We start from the raw sequence: 17486 nt of genomic DNA, 5'->3' as shown, positions 1-17486 counted from the left end.
AAGTTAAGATTACTGAGGAAGAAGATTGGAGTGGTGAAGAAGAGGGTAAATCTGACTATGAACAAGATAAGCTGGCCAAGTTTTGCAAACGAAGAATCTTAAAGGGTAGACTTTTGAAGGATTTGGAGGAACCAGGGATGGTTCGATTGGTTGATGCTCTAGCTGTTCAGGGTTAGAAGGACATGGTTCTTCAGTTGGATGGCAGGCTGGCAAGGAATTAGATTATTGAGTTCATGGCCAATGCAGAAGTCAAGGATAGTAGAGTTACCAGCCAGGTGAAAGGGGTTCAAGTGACTTTTGATGCAAAAGAGTTGGGTAAAATCCTTGACATTCCTTCTGAAGGGTATGATGACTATACGAGGCGAAAATGGTCAAGTTTGGACTCCCTTCCTACTGTCTTTGCCATTACTAGGAAGTTCTGTGATGTCACAGAAGTGAATGAGGCCAAGATTGCGCATAAGAGTGACATGAAGCCATGCCACAAAGTCCTGTTTGAATTTGTCAACAAGTGTTTGCTGCCTAGGCAAAGAAGACACATTGCTAACAACATGGACTTGATTTTGATGGAGTGTCTTGAAAGTGGGCAGCATATCAACTAGCCTGCATTTATAATCAAGCTACTTGATAGGGTAATAGATGGATCCAAGGCCCATGCCACTCCTTATGGTTTTATTCTCACTATTATTCTTGCTCGTGGTAAAGTGCCACTGAAGAAGTGGGAGATAACCACAAGCAAAGACCATTTTGGAATCAATACTCTAGTTGATTGTGATTATGAGGTCAATGCCATTCCTAATGAACCTGGTTCATCTAAAAAGACACCTATCAACAACAAGGTTAGAGCTCTATTGCAGGAGAGTAGGGCAAAGGATATTGAAATAGCTAGGTTGAAGACTCGGTTGGCAGAGGTTGAATCTGAGAGAGATGCTCTCAGAACTGAGCTCACAAAAGAAAAGGAGAAGAATGATGGTATTCTTCAAGACATGTTCCACGTTCTCCAAGCCAAAACCCAACCCTCTAGTTCTTCCAAGCCTTAATTTCCTTAGCCTTCATTTCTTGAACTTTGTCTAGGCCTCTCAGTGACCCAGATTAGGGATTTTTCTTGTTTTGCTCATGTTTTAACTGTTTTTGTTTCTTTTTGTGGATTGTGGTAGCATCATATTCTCTATTAATGAAGTCTGCTGGTTTTGCTCTTGTTGATTGTTTATTTTTCCTTGATAGTTTGAATATGTATAGTTGATTACTGATGATTAATCTATGAATACATTTGCAGTTGCCCTAGTGGCCATGAGAAATTTTTTAAAATCTGGGAATCACACTTTGTATATGCAACTTTTCGATGATGCCACAAGGGGGAAGAGATATTGTGCTTTATATTCTGAATAAGTGATGTTTATAACCTAATGAACCTGGTCCTTGATGATAAGTGAAAAATTTCTAACTTTGCATTGATGATTGAGCTGAGTTCTGAGGGGGCCTAAGTGAGTGAAAAGCACAGAGTTTGTTATCATCAAAAATGAGGAATTTGTTGGCCCAAGTAAATGAGAGTTTTGAAGATTGACAAAGGAACTCAGACATGGACCGGGGTCCATCCTAGTGAAGCACAGATATGGTCAATTCAAGCATGTGAGATACACGTAAATGAGATAAACCTAACTTACCAGAAGTGATATCTCTTGATCCTGATCGAAAAGGTTGTATATTGGATAAGGAGAAAAACTCATTAATCAAAGAGAACACGATTTAAGAGAAGAATAGAGATAGAGGTTGAGATCAACTGGAACTCTTCCACTAAGGAAGAATAGCATCAGAATTCTAGTCAATCTCTATTTACTAACTCCATAAATATCAGTGTTGTTCTCTTTTACAGGTAACGCACATAAGCAGAAGTTAAACGTGAATTGAGAGCAAAATAGCAAGGCAATTTTGCAAGCAATTTATGTGTGATCCAAGCGTGCAAACCTGAAGCTACTTGAACCAGATAGAAGAACTAGTTCTAAGTGTCTGTCTTTTATTCTAGTTCAATTGTAGTAGATGTTTTTATATTGTACCTTTCGGGTTTATCTAGAAGCAATTGTATTAGGTACTCAGAGTTTTCAAGTTAGAGTTAACTTGAAGTTATCGCAACAGTTGAAGCTGTGTGCTACAACGAGATTAGAGTTAGTCCTAGGTTTACAAAAGAGTTTTTGTAAATACAGTTTTTGGCTTAGCGATTTTAGTGGAGAGTTTGGGAAAATCCTACTGGAAAGTAGGTCGTGATTTTTTCACTTTTTGAGCTAGGTGTTTTCCCCGTAAAATTTTTGTGTTCTTTAATTTCAGTACTTATTATTCCGCAACAGTAGTAGTTGGAACACATAAAAGAACCAGGTCTTTCCTTAATCAGTTTAAACGAAAAATTGATCACCATACAAATCACCCCTCTTGTGTGGTATTGAAGTATTAAATATCAAACCTCATCTCAAATTTTGTGCCATTCTGTTGCCGAAAGTTTGACTTTCCCGTGAATTGTATTTTTTGGGCAACTAACACATAGTTCGGTGACTTTAATGAGACCAAAAATCATTTTGTAACTTTACTAATACAACAGGTAAAGTATAGTGATCATGTGAAATTAAACCAATAAGCAATTATCACGTCATCAAAATATCATATTAATAAAATAAAAATGCTAAATACAGTATAAGGCTGGAAACTCCTGATAGTTTTCCCATCTTTAGCAGCATAATGTGCTAAAGTCCTGCAACTATAGAGGGGACCTTGCTGGAAATGTTATTTTGCTAGTTGTAGTTGTAGGTGTTTGGGTATGATATTTGTATGACGTGACAGTATCTGTTTGATAATTTTATTTTATGTGGCAGCTTAGTTGTAAAGTTTTAAAATCGGGTGGATGAATTTTCTTTTTATTCCGTTTTATGTAGAATATATACATAAGGATAGTGGATGTATGTTTTAATTACAGAATTTTACTAAATACATTGTTGGGTACACCCTTAAGTTAATGACTATCCGTGAAATTAGCTTGATCAATTTTATTGGTCCAACTATACGTACTTTGCTAACAGAGAAGTCTAATTGCTTATGTATGCCCAAGAAATAGAAGCAAACCCATAAGATTTAAAATCTATGAGTTCAACATTTAGGGTTATTAGCATTGAGTTCATTACTTTTTCCAAATTATAAATTTATACCTACCATACGTAGCAGTTTTTTAGTAAAATTTTAACTATAAATTTATGCTCCCCATTAAAAAAAATTGAATTCTCATGAATCCGATATGTAAATTGTTGGACTTTAAGCCATTGGGCTTTAAAGTAGAAGAAGTGTGAATTGAAAATGGAGAGAAATAAAATGGAGGGAAAATGAAAAATTTGAAGAAGTGAACTTTTGTCTTGCACTTTGTCCCTCATTGGTGAGGGACAACCACATTTGTGTGCTTATATATAGAATCACTTCTTAAAACTCTTAAAAGGAGTTGAAGAGAATGAACCCTCGCGCCGTCGTCGTCGTCGCTCGCTCGGCTTTGGCTTTGGCAAATGATCGATAAGATTATTTTTTAGACAAAATTTATTTAATTATTTAATAATTAATTAAATATCAAGTCACTGCTGAAAATACGCCAGAATCTTGCTGAAGATTCAGAGAGCCTCGCGGTTCTGCCGCGGTCAGATTCAGAGAGCCTATTTGACCACGGTTATGCCGCGGTCGCGGTAGAACCGCGGCAGGCAGCGTATTCTTCTGAAAAGGCACTTTTTCCAGACACCTCTTCTGATAATTGCCTATAAATTCTGAGGCAAGGCTCCATTTTCTACACACGAAAAACACTCTAGAACTTCTTTCTTTCTGAATACACTACATCCTAATTCACAGTCTCTCTCTCTCAAATTCGTAAGTGTGATTTTGCTCTGTTCTTTGAGTTCGTTGGTATCCTGCAGTTTGTATTGCCACTGTTGCAGGAAGGTTTATTCCGTTTTATCCTGGGAGGATTTAATCCATTACTTTGGCAACTTGTGAAGGGGTTAAAATTCCTTAAGGATGCACAAGAAAATTGTGGACTCGAAATATTTCTGATTCTTTATTGTTTTCTAGATTTCTTTATTCTTCTAACAGTTTTGTTTTCTGATTTTTGTTTTAACACAGTAACGCTTACAAGCTTAAGGAATTTTACAATTACTAACGTTTCTGTGTTGATTATTAAACTGTTTTCTATATACTCTGTTGGAGACTAAAGCCTTGTTGCTTTCTACTCCTATAATTGTTTCTGTCCGGTTTAAAGTACATAAAAACTTTGCCGGAATAATAAACGTACGAATTTGAACAATATAAAAACTTCACCATTGTTACGTGTTGTATGTTTGGTTTGGTATTTAGTTTGAAGATATCAAAACTTCACTGATTTAACAAGTTCTGTATTGTTTTCAACTTTACAGAAATATGACAAATGAAAACCAAACTAATGGAAGTGTTGCGGGAACGGGTGCTACTGTTACGAGTGCTGCTGCCTCGTCAAGCCGTTCCACTCCTGCTCATGCTATGGCACCGGCAGAAAAACCCGGAAAGTTTTTCGGTATTGATTTCAAACGCTGGCAAATGAAGATGCTCTTCTATCTTACTACGTTGAGTTTGCAACGTTTCATCAAGGAGGATCCTCCGGTCATGGTTGAAAATAATCCGGATGATGAACGACTTGTTGTAACTGAAGCATGGAAACATTCTGATTTCTTGTGCAAAAACTACATATTGAGTTGTTTGGAAGATGGCTTGTACAATGTCTATAGTGTCATGGAAACTTCAAAAGTGTTATGGAATGCGCTTGAGAAGAAGTACAAGACTGATGATGCCGGACTTAAGAAGTTCATATCTGCAAGGTTTTTGGATTTCAAGATGATTGACACTAGGTCAGTCATAACTCAAGTCCAAGAATTACAAGTCATTGTGCATGACCTCCTTGCTGAAGGTATGGTCATAAATGAGGCCTTTCAAGTCGCTGCTTTCATTGAGAAGTTACCTCCATTGTGGAAGGATTTTAAGAACTATCTTAAACACAAGCGGAAGGAGATAATACTAGAAGACTTGATTGTTCGTTTGAGGATAGAAGAAGACAACAAAAATGTTGAAAAGAAGTCACGTGGAAACTCGACAATAATGGGGGCAAACGTTGTTGAGGAGGCGCCACAAAATAAGAAGAGGAAGAAGGCTTCTGGACCAAAGAATTACCCAAGCAAGAAAAAGTTCAAGGGCAATTGCCACAACTGTGGAAAATCTGGGCATAAGGCCGTGGATTGTCGTGCGCCAAAGAATGATAAGAAGAAAAAGAATCAAGCTAACATGGTTGAAGGTGAAATGGAGGACTTATGTGCCATGTTGTCTGAATGCAACTTGGTAGGAAATCCAAAAGAATGGTGGATAGATTCTGGAGCCACCCGCCATGTTTGTGCTAACAAGGAATTAGTTTCTTCTTATGCCCCCGCAGGACCCGACGAGACAATCATCATGGGAAATTCATCTAAGGCCAAAATTGAAGAAGTTGGCAAGATTGCGTTGAAGATGACGTCGGGAAAAATAGTGACTCTAAACCAAGTCCTCCATGTTCCAGAAATTCGCAAGAATCTTGTGTCTACCTCACTTCTTGTCAAGAATGGATTCAAATGTATTTTTGTTTCTAATAGTGTTGTACTAAGTAAGAACGATGTATATGTAGGAAAAGGTTACCTAAATGAGGGCCTTTTTAAGCTAAATGTAATAGCAGTTCCTATCAATAAAATGAATGTTTCTTCTTACTTAATTGAGTCAAACACTTTATGGCATTCACGTTTAGGTCACGTAAACTTCAAAACATTGCGGAAGATGATAAATCTAGAAGTATTGCCAAAATTTGATTGCATTAATTCCAAATGCCAAATATGTGTGGAATCAAAGTATGCTAATGTCACGACCCAAACTGAAGGGTCATGACTAGCACCCGACCACACTTGCCGAGCACCAACGTACATTTCATCTAACCTTCATTATTATCTTTTAAGGCTAAAGAGGTCAATATAAATGGTAGACCTAGATCATGGACAACCAGCAATAAAATATGACGGCATGAACATACATAGCAGGGGATGACCAGACAATCAAGAAACTACATATAAGGTATGAGCTACCACGCTACTATGAAAGACTATACAACAAAAACTAGCCGACAAGGCATACCAAACTATACATAAGCCGACACCTGTCTATGAGCCTCTAAAAGAACATAAGTGTTGCAACATAGCCGGAGCAGGGCCCCGACATACCCATAATGTCTATAACAAAAATTGCATACCAAGACCAAGGCAAGTCCGGAGAAGGGATCTCGCCAATCACCGCTGAACTGGACAGTCTACTGTGGTGGGGGAGCTGCACCTGCCTGTCTATCAGGACCTGCAGCACGACATACAGCGTCCACAAATAAAAGGACGTCAGTACGAATAAAGTACTGAGTATGTAAGGCAAGGAACCATAAATACGATCAGTAATGTAAGCAAGGATAAAGAATATACCACCTGTAACATCTTAGTACCTCTGAGGGCTACTTACATGAAATGCATGATACATATGTATAAATACATAAACCTTTAAAGCATTCGCCTCTGTGGGCATCATTATCATCATATCGTACCCGACCATAATAGGCTCGGTAGAATCGTACCCGGCCACGTGGAGCTCGGTAAAACCCAACTGATCAGTGGTTGCACAATAGGTGTCGTACCCGACCAACTATAGCGTGGCTCGGTAGAGTAAAATAGATACATATATATAATGCATGCTTGACTCATGGAATCACATTCTAAACCTTTCAGAGTGACGTAAGGTCGGTATCCTCTGTACACGTTATTAGGACTAACTCTTCACTATGAACCTTATAAGAATCAGGAAGTACCAATAACATTGATAACATAAGAATAAGAGAAGCAACATTAACATCAATCGTTCCATAAGAGGGAAAACAATGTAAATACTGCTAGCTTCTAAGAGTAGAGTATCTTTGGAAGCTCGTTCATTACATTATGTATAATCGGAGTCGTGCAAAAGAAGGAAAGGGATAGCCTCACATACCTTGTATATACTTCCCCAATCTCAAGCTATGCAATTGTCAAAACTCCTTAGTCTACAATAAGAGAAACGATACTATCGTTATCATTTAAGCGTCATAACTATTATGTATCGACCACAACCTATTTTACGATGAAACGGGCAGCACCTCCCCTATATATATGATCTCACACCATTCAAAACAATCACCAAACAGCCCAAACAACATCAATAATAAACATATTGAGCCTCCCAAAATAGTCCACACACAGCCTAATCACTCCATACATACGACGACCACCGTAGTCGTGTCAAACAACCTGGAAATGTTACGAATAACTATCAGCCCATAACCCTACATATATATGGTGTTTCTCCAAACCCTTCCTCCTCCAAAACTCCACAAGATAGTAGTAAAATACGCAGCCCAACAACAACGCAAAACAGTCCACAAAACAATAACATTACTTCCATGCCTTTCGATATATATTTCACAAGTTCTAGCTTCAATGGCTTAGCTGCAACTTGGATAATCTTAAATACATATAGAGTAAGAGGTTCCTTACCTTTATACATAAATAAAAACTCCAATTTGACCTTAAATTTCCATGAAATATCCCTCTAATGCTGCCACAACAACAAAAAAGCGAAACTAGCGATCAATTAGTGTTTTTCGGCACTAGAATCACTTTAGAAGGCTTGAAATCACCTAGGATTGATATTAAGAACATGAGGGAGTATTTACAGAACATAAACCCTTTAAAACAACCTCCCACATGAGCTGAAACGACAAAAAAATGAGCAACAACAAGAAGAACAAGAGACTTACTAGCGCCACGGAATTCCCGACACTTGATTTGTGTTGTTTGCCCTTTTTTGGGTCTTGAATCTTGAGAGAACCTTGAGAGGATGTTCCTAGGGTTCTAAGGTCTGAAAATAGTGAAAAGAAATGACTTAAAACGGGTTGGAGTCATCCTATATAGGCCCAAATATCTTAAACCGACTTAGTGGGCCCCATAGAGAGGTGTTTGGCGCAGTCTCGCGAAAACGCGAATATCTCTCTACTCCGAGATCGTATCGATGAACGGTTTAATGCGTTGGAAACTAGACTCCTAGATATTTAATTTGGTTGGTATATCACCCCGTAATTCTTTGTAAATTATGAGAAAAGATTAGAAACATTTGACCCAATGTTTAAGTAAAATTATGAACCTAAGTTGCGACAACTTTTGTCGACTTTTGTTTCATAACTCGTTTGACTTCAAGACTTATGATACGGATATTATATGATTAAAATACCTTAATAAATGACCTCTTGAGTGTATTAAGCACCGCTAGATTACCTGAAAATACGAGTTACAACATCCTTGATTCGTTTAACTTCTAATACTGGTTAATCACCCTTATACACTCTTGTATCACTTAAGACCAATAGGATTGAATTCTTATCATCTAAAAGATAATTCCTTCTTGGATTTATGTTAACTAATATATGGCATGAACTAACACATGTGGATATGGGTTGTAACAGCTAAGCACCCTTATAAGTCCGTTGAAAAGAATTCAAGTCCTTTAGACTTAATTCACACAGATATTTGCGACATGAAGTCAACACCATCTCGCGGTGGGAAAAAGTATTTTATTACTTTTATTGACGATAGCACGAGATACTGCTATGTTTATTTACTTAATAGTAAAGATGAGGCAATTGATGCTTTCAAGCAATACAAGAGTGAAGTTGAAACGCAACTAAACAAAAAGATCAAAATGATAAGAAGTGATAGGGGTGGCGAATATGAATCTCCTTTTGAAGAAATTTGTTTGAAAAATGGCATTATTCACCAAACAACTGCCCCTTACTCTCCACAATCTAATGGAATTGCGGAGAGGAAGAATCGAACGTTGAAGGAGATGATGAATGCATTGCTAATAAGTTCTGGCTTACCACAGAACTTGTGGGGGGGGAGAAGCTATACTTACAGCTAACCGGATAATCAACCGTGTACCTCATAGTAAAACACAGTCCATTCCTTATGAAAAGTGGAAAGGAAGGAAGCCTAGCTTGAAATACTTCAAAGTGTGGGGGTGTTTAGCTAAGGTACAAGTTCCTAAACCTAAAAGGGCTAAGATAGGTCCAAAAATGGTTGATTGTGTGTTTATTGGATATGTAACCAATATCAAGGCATATCGTTTTCTGGTTCATAAATCAGAAAATCCTGAGATTCACATTAATACGATAATAGAATCAGATAATGTTGAATTCTTTGAAACTATTTATCCGTATAAAAAGGAAAGTGAAGTGACCTGCCAAAAGTCAAAACGACCTCGGGAGGAAATAACAGATGGTATGCCTAATGAAGAAAATCCAAGAAGAAGTAAACGTCAAAAGATATCTACTTCATTCGGTCTAGATTTTCTGACTTTTCTGTTAGAAAATGAGCCTCGTACCTTCAAGGAAGCAATGTCTTCCTCAGAAGCACAATATTGGAAAGACGCTGTCAATAGTGAAATAGAATCCATATTGAGCAACCATACCTGAGAATTGGTTGATCTTCCTCCAGGTAACAAAACGTTGGGTTCTAAATGGATTTTCAAGAAGAAAATGAAGGACGATGGTACTATTGACAAATACAAGGCAAGACTTGTTGTCAAAGGATTTAGACAACGAGAAGGTCTTGACTATTTTGACACATACTCGCCGGTAACAAGGATTACATCCATTCGGATGCTAATAGGGTTAACCGCCTTGTATGGTCTTCAAATCCATCAAATGGATGTAAAAACAGCATTCTTAAATGATGATCTTGAGGAAGAAATTTACATGAACCAACCTGAAGGGTTTGTGGTTTCGGGAAAAGAAAAGAAGGCGTGTAGACTTGTCAAGTCCCTTTATGGACTAAAACAAGCACCCAAGCAATGGCATGCGAAATTTGACCAAACAATATTGTCAAATGATTTTAAGATTAATGAATGCGATAAATATGTTTACATTAAGAACGTTCCAAATCATATAGTCATTGTTTGCTTATATGTTGATGATATGCTAATAATGAGCAAAGACATTGCCGACATTCAAGCTACTAAATGTATGCTTGCTAGTAAGTTTGATATGAAAGACTTAGGAGTTGCCGATGTAATTCTAGGAATTAAAATCCAGAGGACTCCTCAAGGTCTAGTTTTGTCTCAGTCACATTACGTGAAAATGGTACTGGAAAAATTCAAACACTTGGAATTTAGAAGTGCAAGAACTCCAATTGACTTAAACCATCATCTTATAAAGAATAAAGGTGAAAGTACGTCTCAATTGGAATATGCTCGTGTGTTGGGAAGCTTAATGTACATCATGAACTATACACGACCTGATATAGCTTGTGCAATAAGTAAACTTAGTCGATTCACAAGTAATCCCAACAAACATCACTGGGTGACAATGAAACGAGTTCTGGGATACTTGGAGTATACCCAAGACTACGCTTTGCACTACAATAAATATCCTGCGGTTATCGAAGGATATAGTGATGCAAATTGGATAACCGACTCAACAGAAACAAAGTCCACAAGTGGATATATTTTTACTGTTGGTGGAGGAGCAGTATCTTGGAAATCTTCCAAACAGACGTGTATCGCTCGTTCTACAATGGAATCAGAGTTTATAGCTTTGGATAAAGCCGATGAAGAAGTTGAATGGCTTCGAAATTTCTTAGAAGACATTCCGTTCTGGCCAAAGCCTTTGGCTCCTATTTGCATACATTGTGATAATGAGGCTTCCATAGGACGGGCAGAGAGCGTTATGTACAACGGAAAGTCTTGTCATATACGACGAAGACATAACACCATTAGACAACTACTTTCTAGTGGAATTATCACTATTGATTATATAAGATCAAAGGATAATGTGGCGGATCCGCTTACAAAAGGCTTAACTAGAAAGGGAGTTGAGAAATCATCTAAGGGAATGGGACTATGGCCGAGGACAAGTCAACATGGCGGTAACTCTACCTAGAATTTTGGATGTTCCGAGATCTAGGTTCAAGGAGCTCAAACAAAGTTGTGATTGACCGGTTCAACATTGTCAAAATAAAATCTTTGGTCCATTCTCGTGATGAAGACAATGTTCAGTAACAAGGATAGAACTTTACACGTTCTTTAATGATTACCAAAGTTTGATGAGGTATCTATCAAATAGTGTCAATCTAAAGGATTACACATTTAAGAATCACCTACGTAAGTGTGAAGTGTAAGCCGCTGCAAGGAGAATTCTGTAAGGCCAATTCTCTACGCACTTATGAGATCAAACGGTGTTCATGGCTAAAACGAACACAACAATGAGAACCAAAAGACGGTTAAGGGTTGGTTGTGTGACATATGGTTGTCTAGGTATACACTAAAGTTCGACGATTCAAAGATATCAAATCTACCGATTAACCGAGTATATCCGACATATGTTCACTACGGAAAGTTCAAAGGGAAACCTACTTATCCAGATGCAATTAATCCTTACTTGCAAAATCACATAGCTTTCATCTATGATCTTTCTTGATACAACCATTCCCATTCATGTGAGGGATTGTTGGACTTTAAGCCATTGGGCTTTAAAGTAGAAGAAGTGTGAATTGGAAATGGAGGGAAAATTAAAAATTTGAAGAAGTGAACTTTTGTCTTGCACTTTGTCCCTCATTAGTGAGGGACAACCACATTTGTGTGCTTATATATAGAATCACTTCTTAAAGCTCTTAAAAGGAGTTGAAGAGAATGAACCCTCGCGCCGTCGTCGTCGTCGCTCGCTCGGCTCGGCTTTGGCTTTGACTTTGGCTTTGGATTTGTCAAATGATCGATAAGATTATTTTTTGGACAAAATTTATTCAATTATTTAATAATTAATTAAATGCCAAGTCACTGCTGAAAATACGCCAGAATCTTTCTGAAGATTCAGAGAGCCTATCTGACCGCGGTTCTACCGCGGTCGCGGTGGAACCGCGGCAGGCTGATTCAGAGAGCCTATTTGACCGCTGTTATGCCGCGGTCGCGGTAGAACCGCGGCAGGCAGCGTATTCTTCTGAAAAGGCACTTTTTCCAGACACCTCTTCTAATAATTGCCTATAAATTCTGAGGCAAGGCTCCATTTTCTACACACGAAAAACACCCCAGAACTTCTTTCTTTCTGAATACACTGTATCCTAATTCGCAGTCTCTCTCTCTCAAATTCGTAAGTGTGATTTTGCTCCGTTCTTTGAGTTCGTTGGTATCCTGCAGTTTGTATTGCCTCTGTTGCAGGAAAGTTTATTCCGTTTTATCCTGGGAGGTTTTAATCCATTACCTTGGCAACTTGTGAGGGGGTTAAAATTCCTTAAGGATGCACAAGAAAATTGTGGACTCGGAATATTTCTGATTCTTTATTGTTTTCTAGATTTCTTTATTCTTCTGACAGTTTTGTTTTCTGATTTTTGTTTTAACACAGTAACGCTTACATAAATTAGATCTGCCCCTGCCAAGAAACATCCTTTGGGGCATATTATTGGAGAGGGAAATAGAGAGTACAATATTCCCACATAAAAAGGCTTTGTTAAATGTCAAAAGTGACTTTATGTCTTAATTCAAAGATATGAGGAGACAGAAAGCTGTGGCTCTCAGCCAAGAAAAGGCCCATCTAGCTATCATTTTCTTGACGTGCACCAAACATTGCCTTAGGTATTGGACCAATAGATATAGGAATTGAATTAGGATATGATAGCTATAGCCCCCTCCATTTCGGAAAGAGTAGGGTAATGTTGCTATTGCCCTCTTCGCCATGCAACATCAGTATCAGTTTTGACATGGTCAACTTGCATTAAGTATTATACAATCTCTGTCCCATTTTATTTATATGTTTAAATGGATGTATAAATTAAAGTACGTATGAAGAAAACATCATTTTGTCATGTCAAAGTTTAAAATGCGATAGTTAAATGGATTAGTTTTTGGGACGTTCCAAACTGGAAGGCTTAGATGAATTGGGATGGAGAGTTAGCAGAAATTACTTTTTTGATTGTCTTTCTTTAAGTTTACACTTCTCCAATTCATTTCCTTCAAAAATCGTCCCTTTCTCATTCATTAACATAGTCCAAGATATCAACAAAATATCTTAAAATTAAGCATAGTCCAGCATCCAATATGATAAAATATACCATCAGGTTATGATAATTTACCTAAAATTATCAGAATAATTTTGAGTTTTGACCCACATTGATCAAGACAACCTTTGGAGCGTTAATTTCAATTGCTTGATGGCTTTATGTTGGGTTGGAGGGGGAGAATAGCAATAAAAGCAATAATTAAGCTTTATTTGTTGGCTCTTGGAGGTTCTCTCTCTTATTCTATAGGTATTTGTTTGAAACAACGACCCGAAAAAGATCACCATCCGTTATTGATGGTTTTTGTACGGCTTGCTAGTTGGCTGAAGAGATATTGGTGGTCCTTTTGAGTTAATGAGTTCCTTCTATAACTGTCTACTGGGGAGCTTATAACTAGTTCAGCTCTTACTTGATATAGAGCTGTTAAGAAAATGAACTTTGGACGTATCGTATCTTAGAAGTTAGCTCATGAAATGAAAATTTGCTCAAAATTATACAAAATACAGCTAACTACTCCTTCAAGCTGTGTATGTCACTTAACATTTGCTACACGCCTATTACTGGATATTTGGAGCATGAATAATATATATATATAACATGGGATACATTGGTTGAGATAATAATTATTGTATCCTTATATGTTTTTTGACAATTCTTACCTTATGAGCTAGTTTTTGAAATCAAGTTGGGTCCAAGGTTCATTTATAACATGATATCGAGCCAACTCCATATAATTCTCGATTTATCAAATGTTGGGCCCATATGTTATATTGTTCATGCTCCAAATGTTAGTGCAGTAGGTATGGAGGTGTTAAGTGTTCCATAAGGATTGAGTGAAATGAGTTGTATTCTTTTATATTCTTGGGTGACCTAACCTCACGAGGTTAGCTTTTGGGATTGATTTAACCAATATTCTTGTTCGGCCACTTGAGGGGGTGCGGGGGGGGGGGGGGGGGGGGGGGTGTTCCTCTTCAATTACCAGCGTGTTAACAGTAATCTGGTAACTTTCTCGATGGTTCAAAAGGTACAAAAAAAGATGTTATCATATATGCACCCATATAAATCTTTTTACACTATCAGGCCATTAAAAAAATAAAGTTATCCTTCATAAAAAGTAAGAATTATAATCTTAAAAATAACATAAATTCTGGATTGCAACGGATAAAGGTGCCTAATATATTGAACGGAAACCTATTTATGTATAGTGGGGCTTAATTTTGTGTCTTAATGCAACACTTGCTTGTGAGCATCTGAGCTTCCGCGCACATGATGAATTCCACATGCTGTGTAGCTAAATTACGCGCTTTCCATCTTTGGCTAATAACAGTGATACACACATGTTAATTTTGAAACATCGAATATACTTACGACGACCAATAATGTTGGACTCCTTTTCTCTATGATTTGTGTTGGAGTTGTTGTTTCCAGCTTCACGGGAGGATAAGGTGCATTATTTATAGTTGAAGGACCACTCGCTTATTTGGCCTACCTTTTTTCTTTTTTTAGTATCTTTTTTACACGAAAATTATCCTAGAAATATCAAGTTTTTGTTCCTCCAATACATATTCTTTCCTTTTCTACAACTCTTTATGCATTCTTTGAGTTAGTTGTCCAAGTGTGAACAGAAAAAAATGTATGGAAAATATAGCAAGGTGACCCTGATTCTGGGGAATTTGGTGATACGGTGGAACAGGTCTTCATTATTTTTAACATGGTTCTTCATTACTATTTTTCTTTTTCAAATCTAATTTGAACTGTTTTTTTTAGCCAAGGGTCTGTTGGAAGTATTTTCACGGGCGAATGAGGAGCGAAGAAATAATTTCTCTCATAGTATACATAATCCACAAGCCGAGTGATAAACTTCAATTATTCTTTGTGTTATGATGTATATTTTTGTGTATTGTATTTGTATTAACACTCATATATTCCACATGAGGTACTGACCAGATATGAATTTTACAAGTTATTAACCAACGACCAGTTGGAATATGCCTAGTTTTGGTGTGTTGGATCATGGTGGTCTATCCGGAAGTTAGCATCAACAAGATAATGTGCATCATGGGATATCAATATATTATGATTTGTAAGTGAATATATAAAGTTATATGTATTGTTTGGACCAATTTCAGTAACTCATTATTTCTTTGGTTGTGCAGTGAAAACGAGCAACTTGATGGTCATGTCCTCACTCAAATGCGCAGAGTCAGGAAGATAATAGTGATTATGACAACAATGCCGATAAGTCTCGAGATGACACACCCTTTCCCGACGAGGGTGATGGTGAGGAGGAAGAGAATGTCAAACCTGATTTGACGAGGAGCATGCTCCACCTCCCGTTAGATCAAGAGTGTACGAGTCCCACGTGTCGTTTCTGTAACACCCCAAAAATTCGAAGTATTTAAGAACTATTAAGAAAGTTGACGTGCGATAATTATATAATTTTGTGTGTAGACGAGGACTATTAACATGATGGATATCAATTGGATATGATAATAAGTGTATGAGGCACATTATAAGTCATATGGGGTCTAAGGACAATCCTAAGTCTAAATCAAGTTGGAAGACTACATGATAGTCTAATGTTACAAATGTATACGCACCAAGCCAAATTTTGGACAAGCATACGTACATATACCTAAGGAGTGAGATGCACAACCTATCAAATGGAAGATCTTCAAGTCTAGTTTCTAACGCTATAAACCGTTCGTTATTTGAACACTCCTACAAGAAGTTATGACTAGATTACTGAACGTTAGCCGAAAATTGCACTACCGTGGCGCGCTTGTGGGGAGGTACAGAGAGCATTCAAAAACGTTTTCTGAGCACATTTTTCATAACCGTGGCGCCCCGTCCGGCGCCCCACGCGGCGCGGCTGTGCAAAAAATCGGGTTTTTCTTATTAAACGACCTCATTTCGCCAAATAAATGCAAGGGATCATTTCTTTAGCTTAAATCGGATATTTTTAGAGTGAGAGAGTGCCCCAGAGTGGGAAAGTGTCCCTCATCAATTTTTCTTCAATTCTTGCTCAAATCTTGAAAGATTAACAAGGAAAAACACACTAGGTCTTCATCCTTGAGGTAAGATTCTACACCCTAACCCTTAATTTCAAATTTTAGCTAAAGATGGGTATTTATCAAGAAAGTTTGTGGGTATTGAAGTTATTATTTTGCTTGCATGTGTTGTCAAAAGGTGTAGGAACATTGTTGAGCTAAAAATGGTAAAGTATGGGTTGTGGGTTGATAAAATCTTCTATAAAAGGACCATAAAGATTTAACGTGCATATAGTGTTTGATAAAATGCTCAAATGAGTTAGAATTATGATCATCTTCCTAATTTTGGTTCAGATTGTTATATTTCCAAAATAGATTGGAGTTGCTAAGAGTCCCGGAATTTTGTAACAATTTAAGGAAAGCTCTATTGAGGTATGTATGGCTAAACCCCCTCCTATTAGAAATCGAGCTCCGTTAGTATGAGTATGTGCAAATGTGGTAAGACAGAAAACTTGATTGATGTATTGAATTATATTTTACATGAATTGGTTTTGGAATTGTATATATAAACATGAAAGGTGTGCCTCAATGTGTGCAAAGTACTATCCTAGATATTTGAAGATGTGCAAAGATTATGAACCATGTGTTGAAATTGCCTAGACTTCACGTTAAGACTTAAAACTAAGATTGTCATGCTAATTATGTGAAATCTTACCTATGCTTGCAACTTGAATTACTTTTGTATGTGCCTATGATCATAAATTGCAAGGTTGACATTGAAAGTGGAAATGATATGATAATTGTGGCCCTAAGTGCCAATGAATTGATATGATATATGTGAAATAAAGATTCAAATGAGATGAATAATGAGAAAGGAACAACGCCTAGGTAAGGCGGCCTAGCCGATCGGGCCGTGATCGGACACCATGCCGCAACATGGTGGTAATGTGCTGATATTGAATTTTGGAAAAGGAGAATGAGATTGTGATTGAGGTATATGTCTCAGATGAGGCAACCTAGCCGATCGGGTCGTGATCGGACTCCGCTCAAGATAGCGGTGGTATGTGAATCATGATAAACAGTATGAAATGCCCCAAACTAAAACTATGAAAATGATGTGAAAGTTATATGATTCTTTTATATGATGATGTGGTGCTCGGTTAAAGCTTTTGATTGTCTCTTGTGATTTCCTTATTCTTGTATGATAGTTCTTTCTAACAAGATGGTGTTTAGTTATACATACTAGTACTAACGTCCCTTTTGCCAGGGACGCTCATTTTTTAAATGAATGTAGGTGGCTCCAGAGCAGACAGTGTCGATCGCGCGT

At 37.5% G+C, this 17486-nt stretch overlaps 1 protein-coding gene across 1 annotated transcript in view; it reads left to right on the top strand.

Moving 5' to 3' along the window:
• The first annotated feature begins 233 nt into the window (after positions 1 to 233).
• LOC142181964 (uncharacterized) overlaps positions 234 to 17486 on the top strand; it is a 76801-nt gene continuing 59548 nt past the window's right edge. The window contains exons 1-3 of the mRNA XM_075255683.1: positions 234 to 523; positions 629 to 898; positions 4428 to 4689. Coding sequence (XP_075111784.1) covers positions 234 to 523; positions 629 to 898; positions 4428 to 4689 — 822 coding nt within the window. The remainder of the gene's footprint in view (positions 524 to 628; positions 899 to 4427; positions 4690 to 17486) is intronic.

This window comes from Nicotiana tabacum, chromosome 6, assembly GCF_000715075.1.
Source record: "Nicotiana tabacum cultivar K326 chromosome 6, ASM71507v2, whole genome shotgun sequence".
Classification (NCBI taxonomy): domain Eukaryota; kingdom Viridiplantae; phylum Streptophyta; class Magnoliopsida; order Solanales; family Solanaceae; genus Nicotiana; species Nicotiana tabacum.
This window is presented reverse-complemented; position numbering and strand designations above follow the sequence as displayed.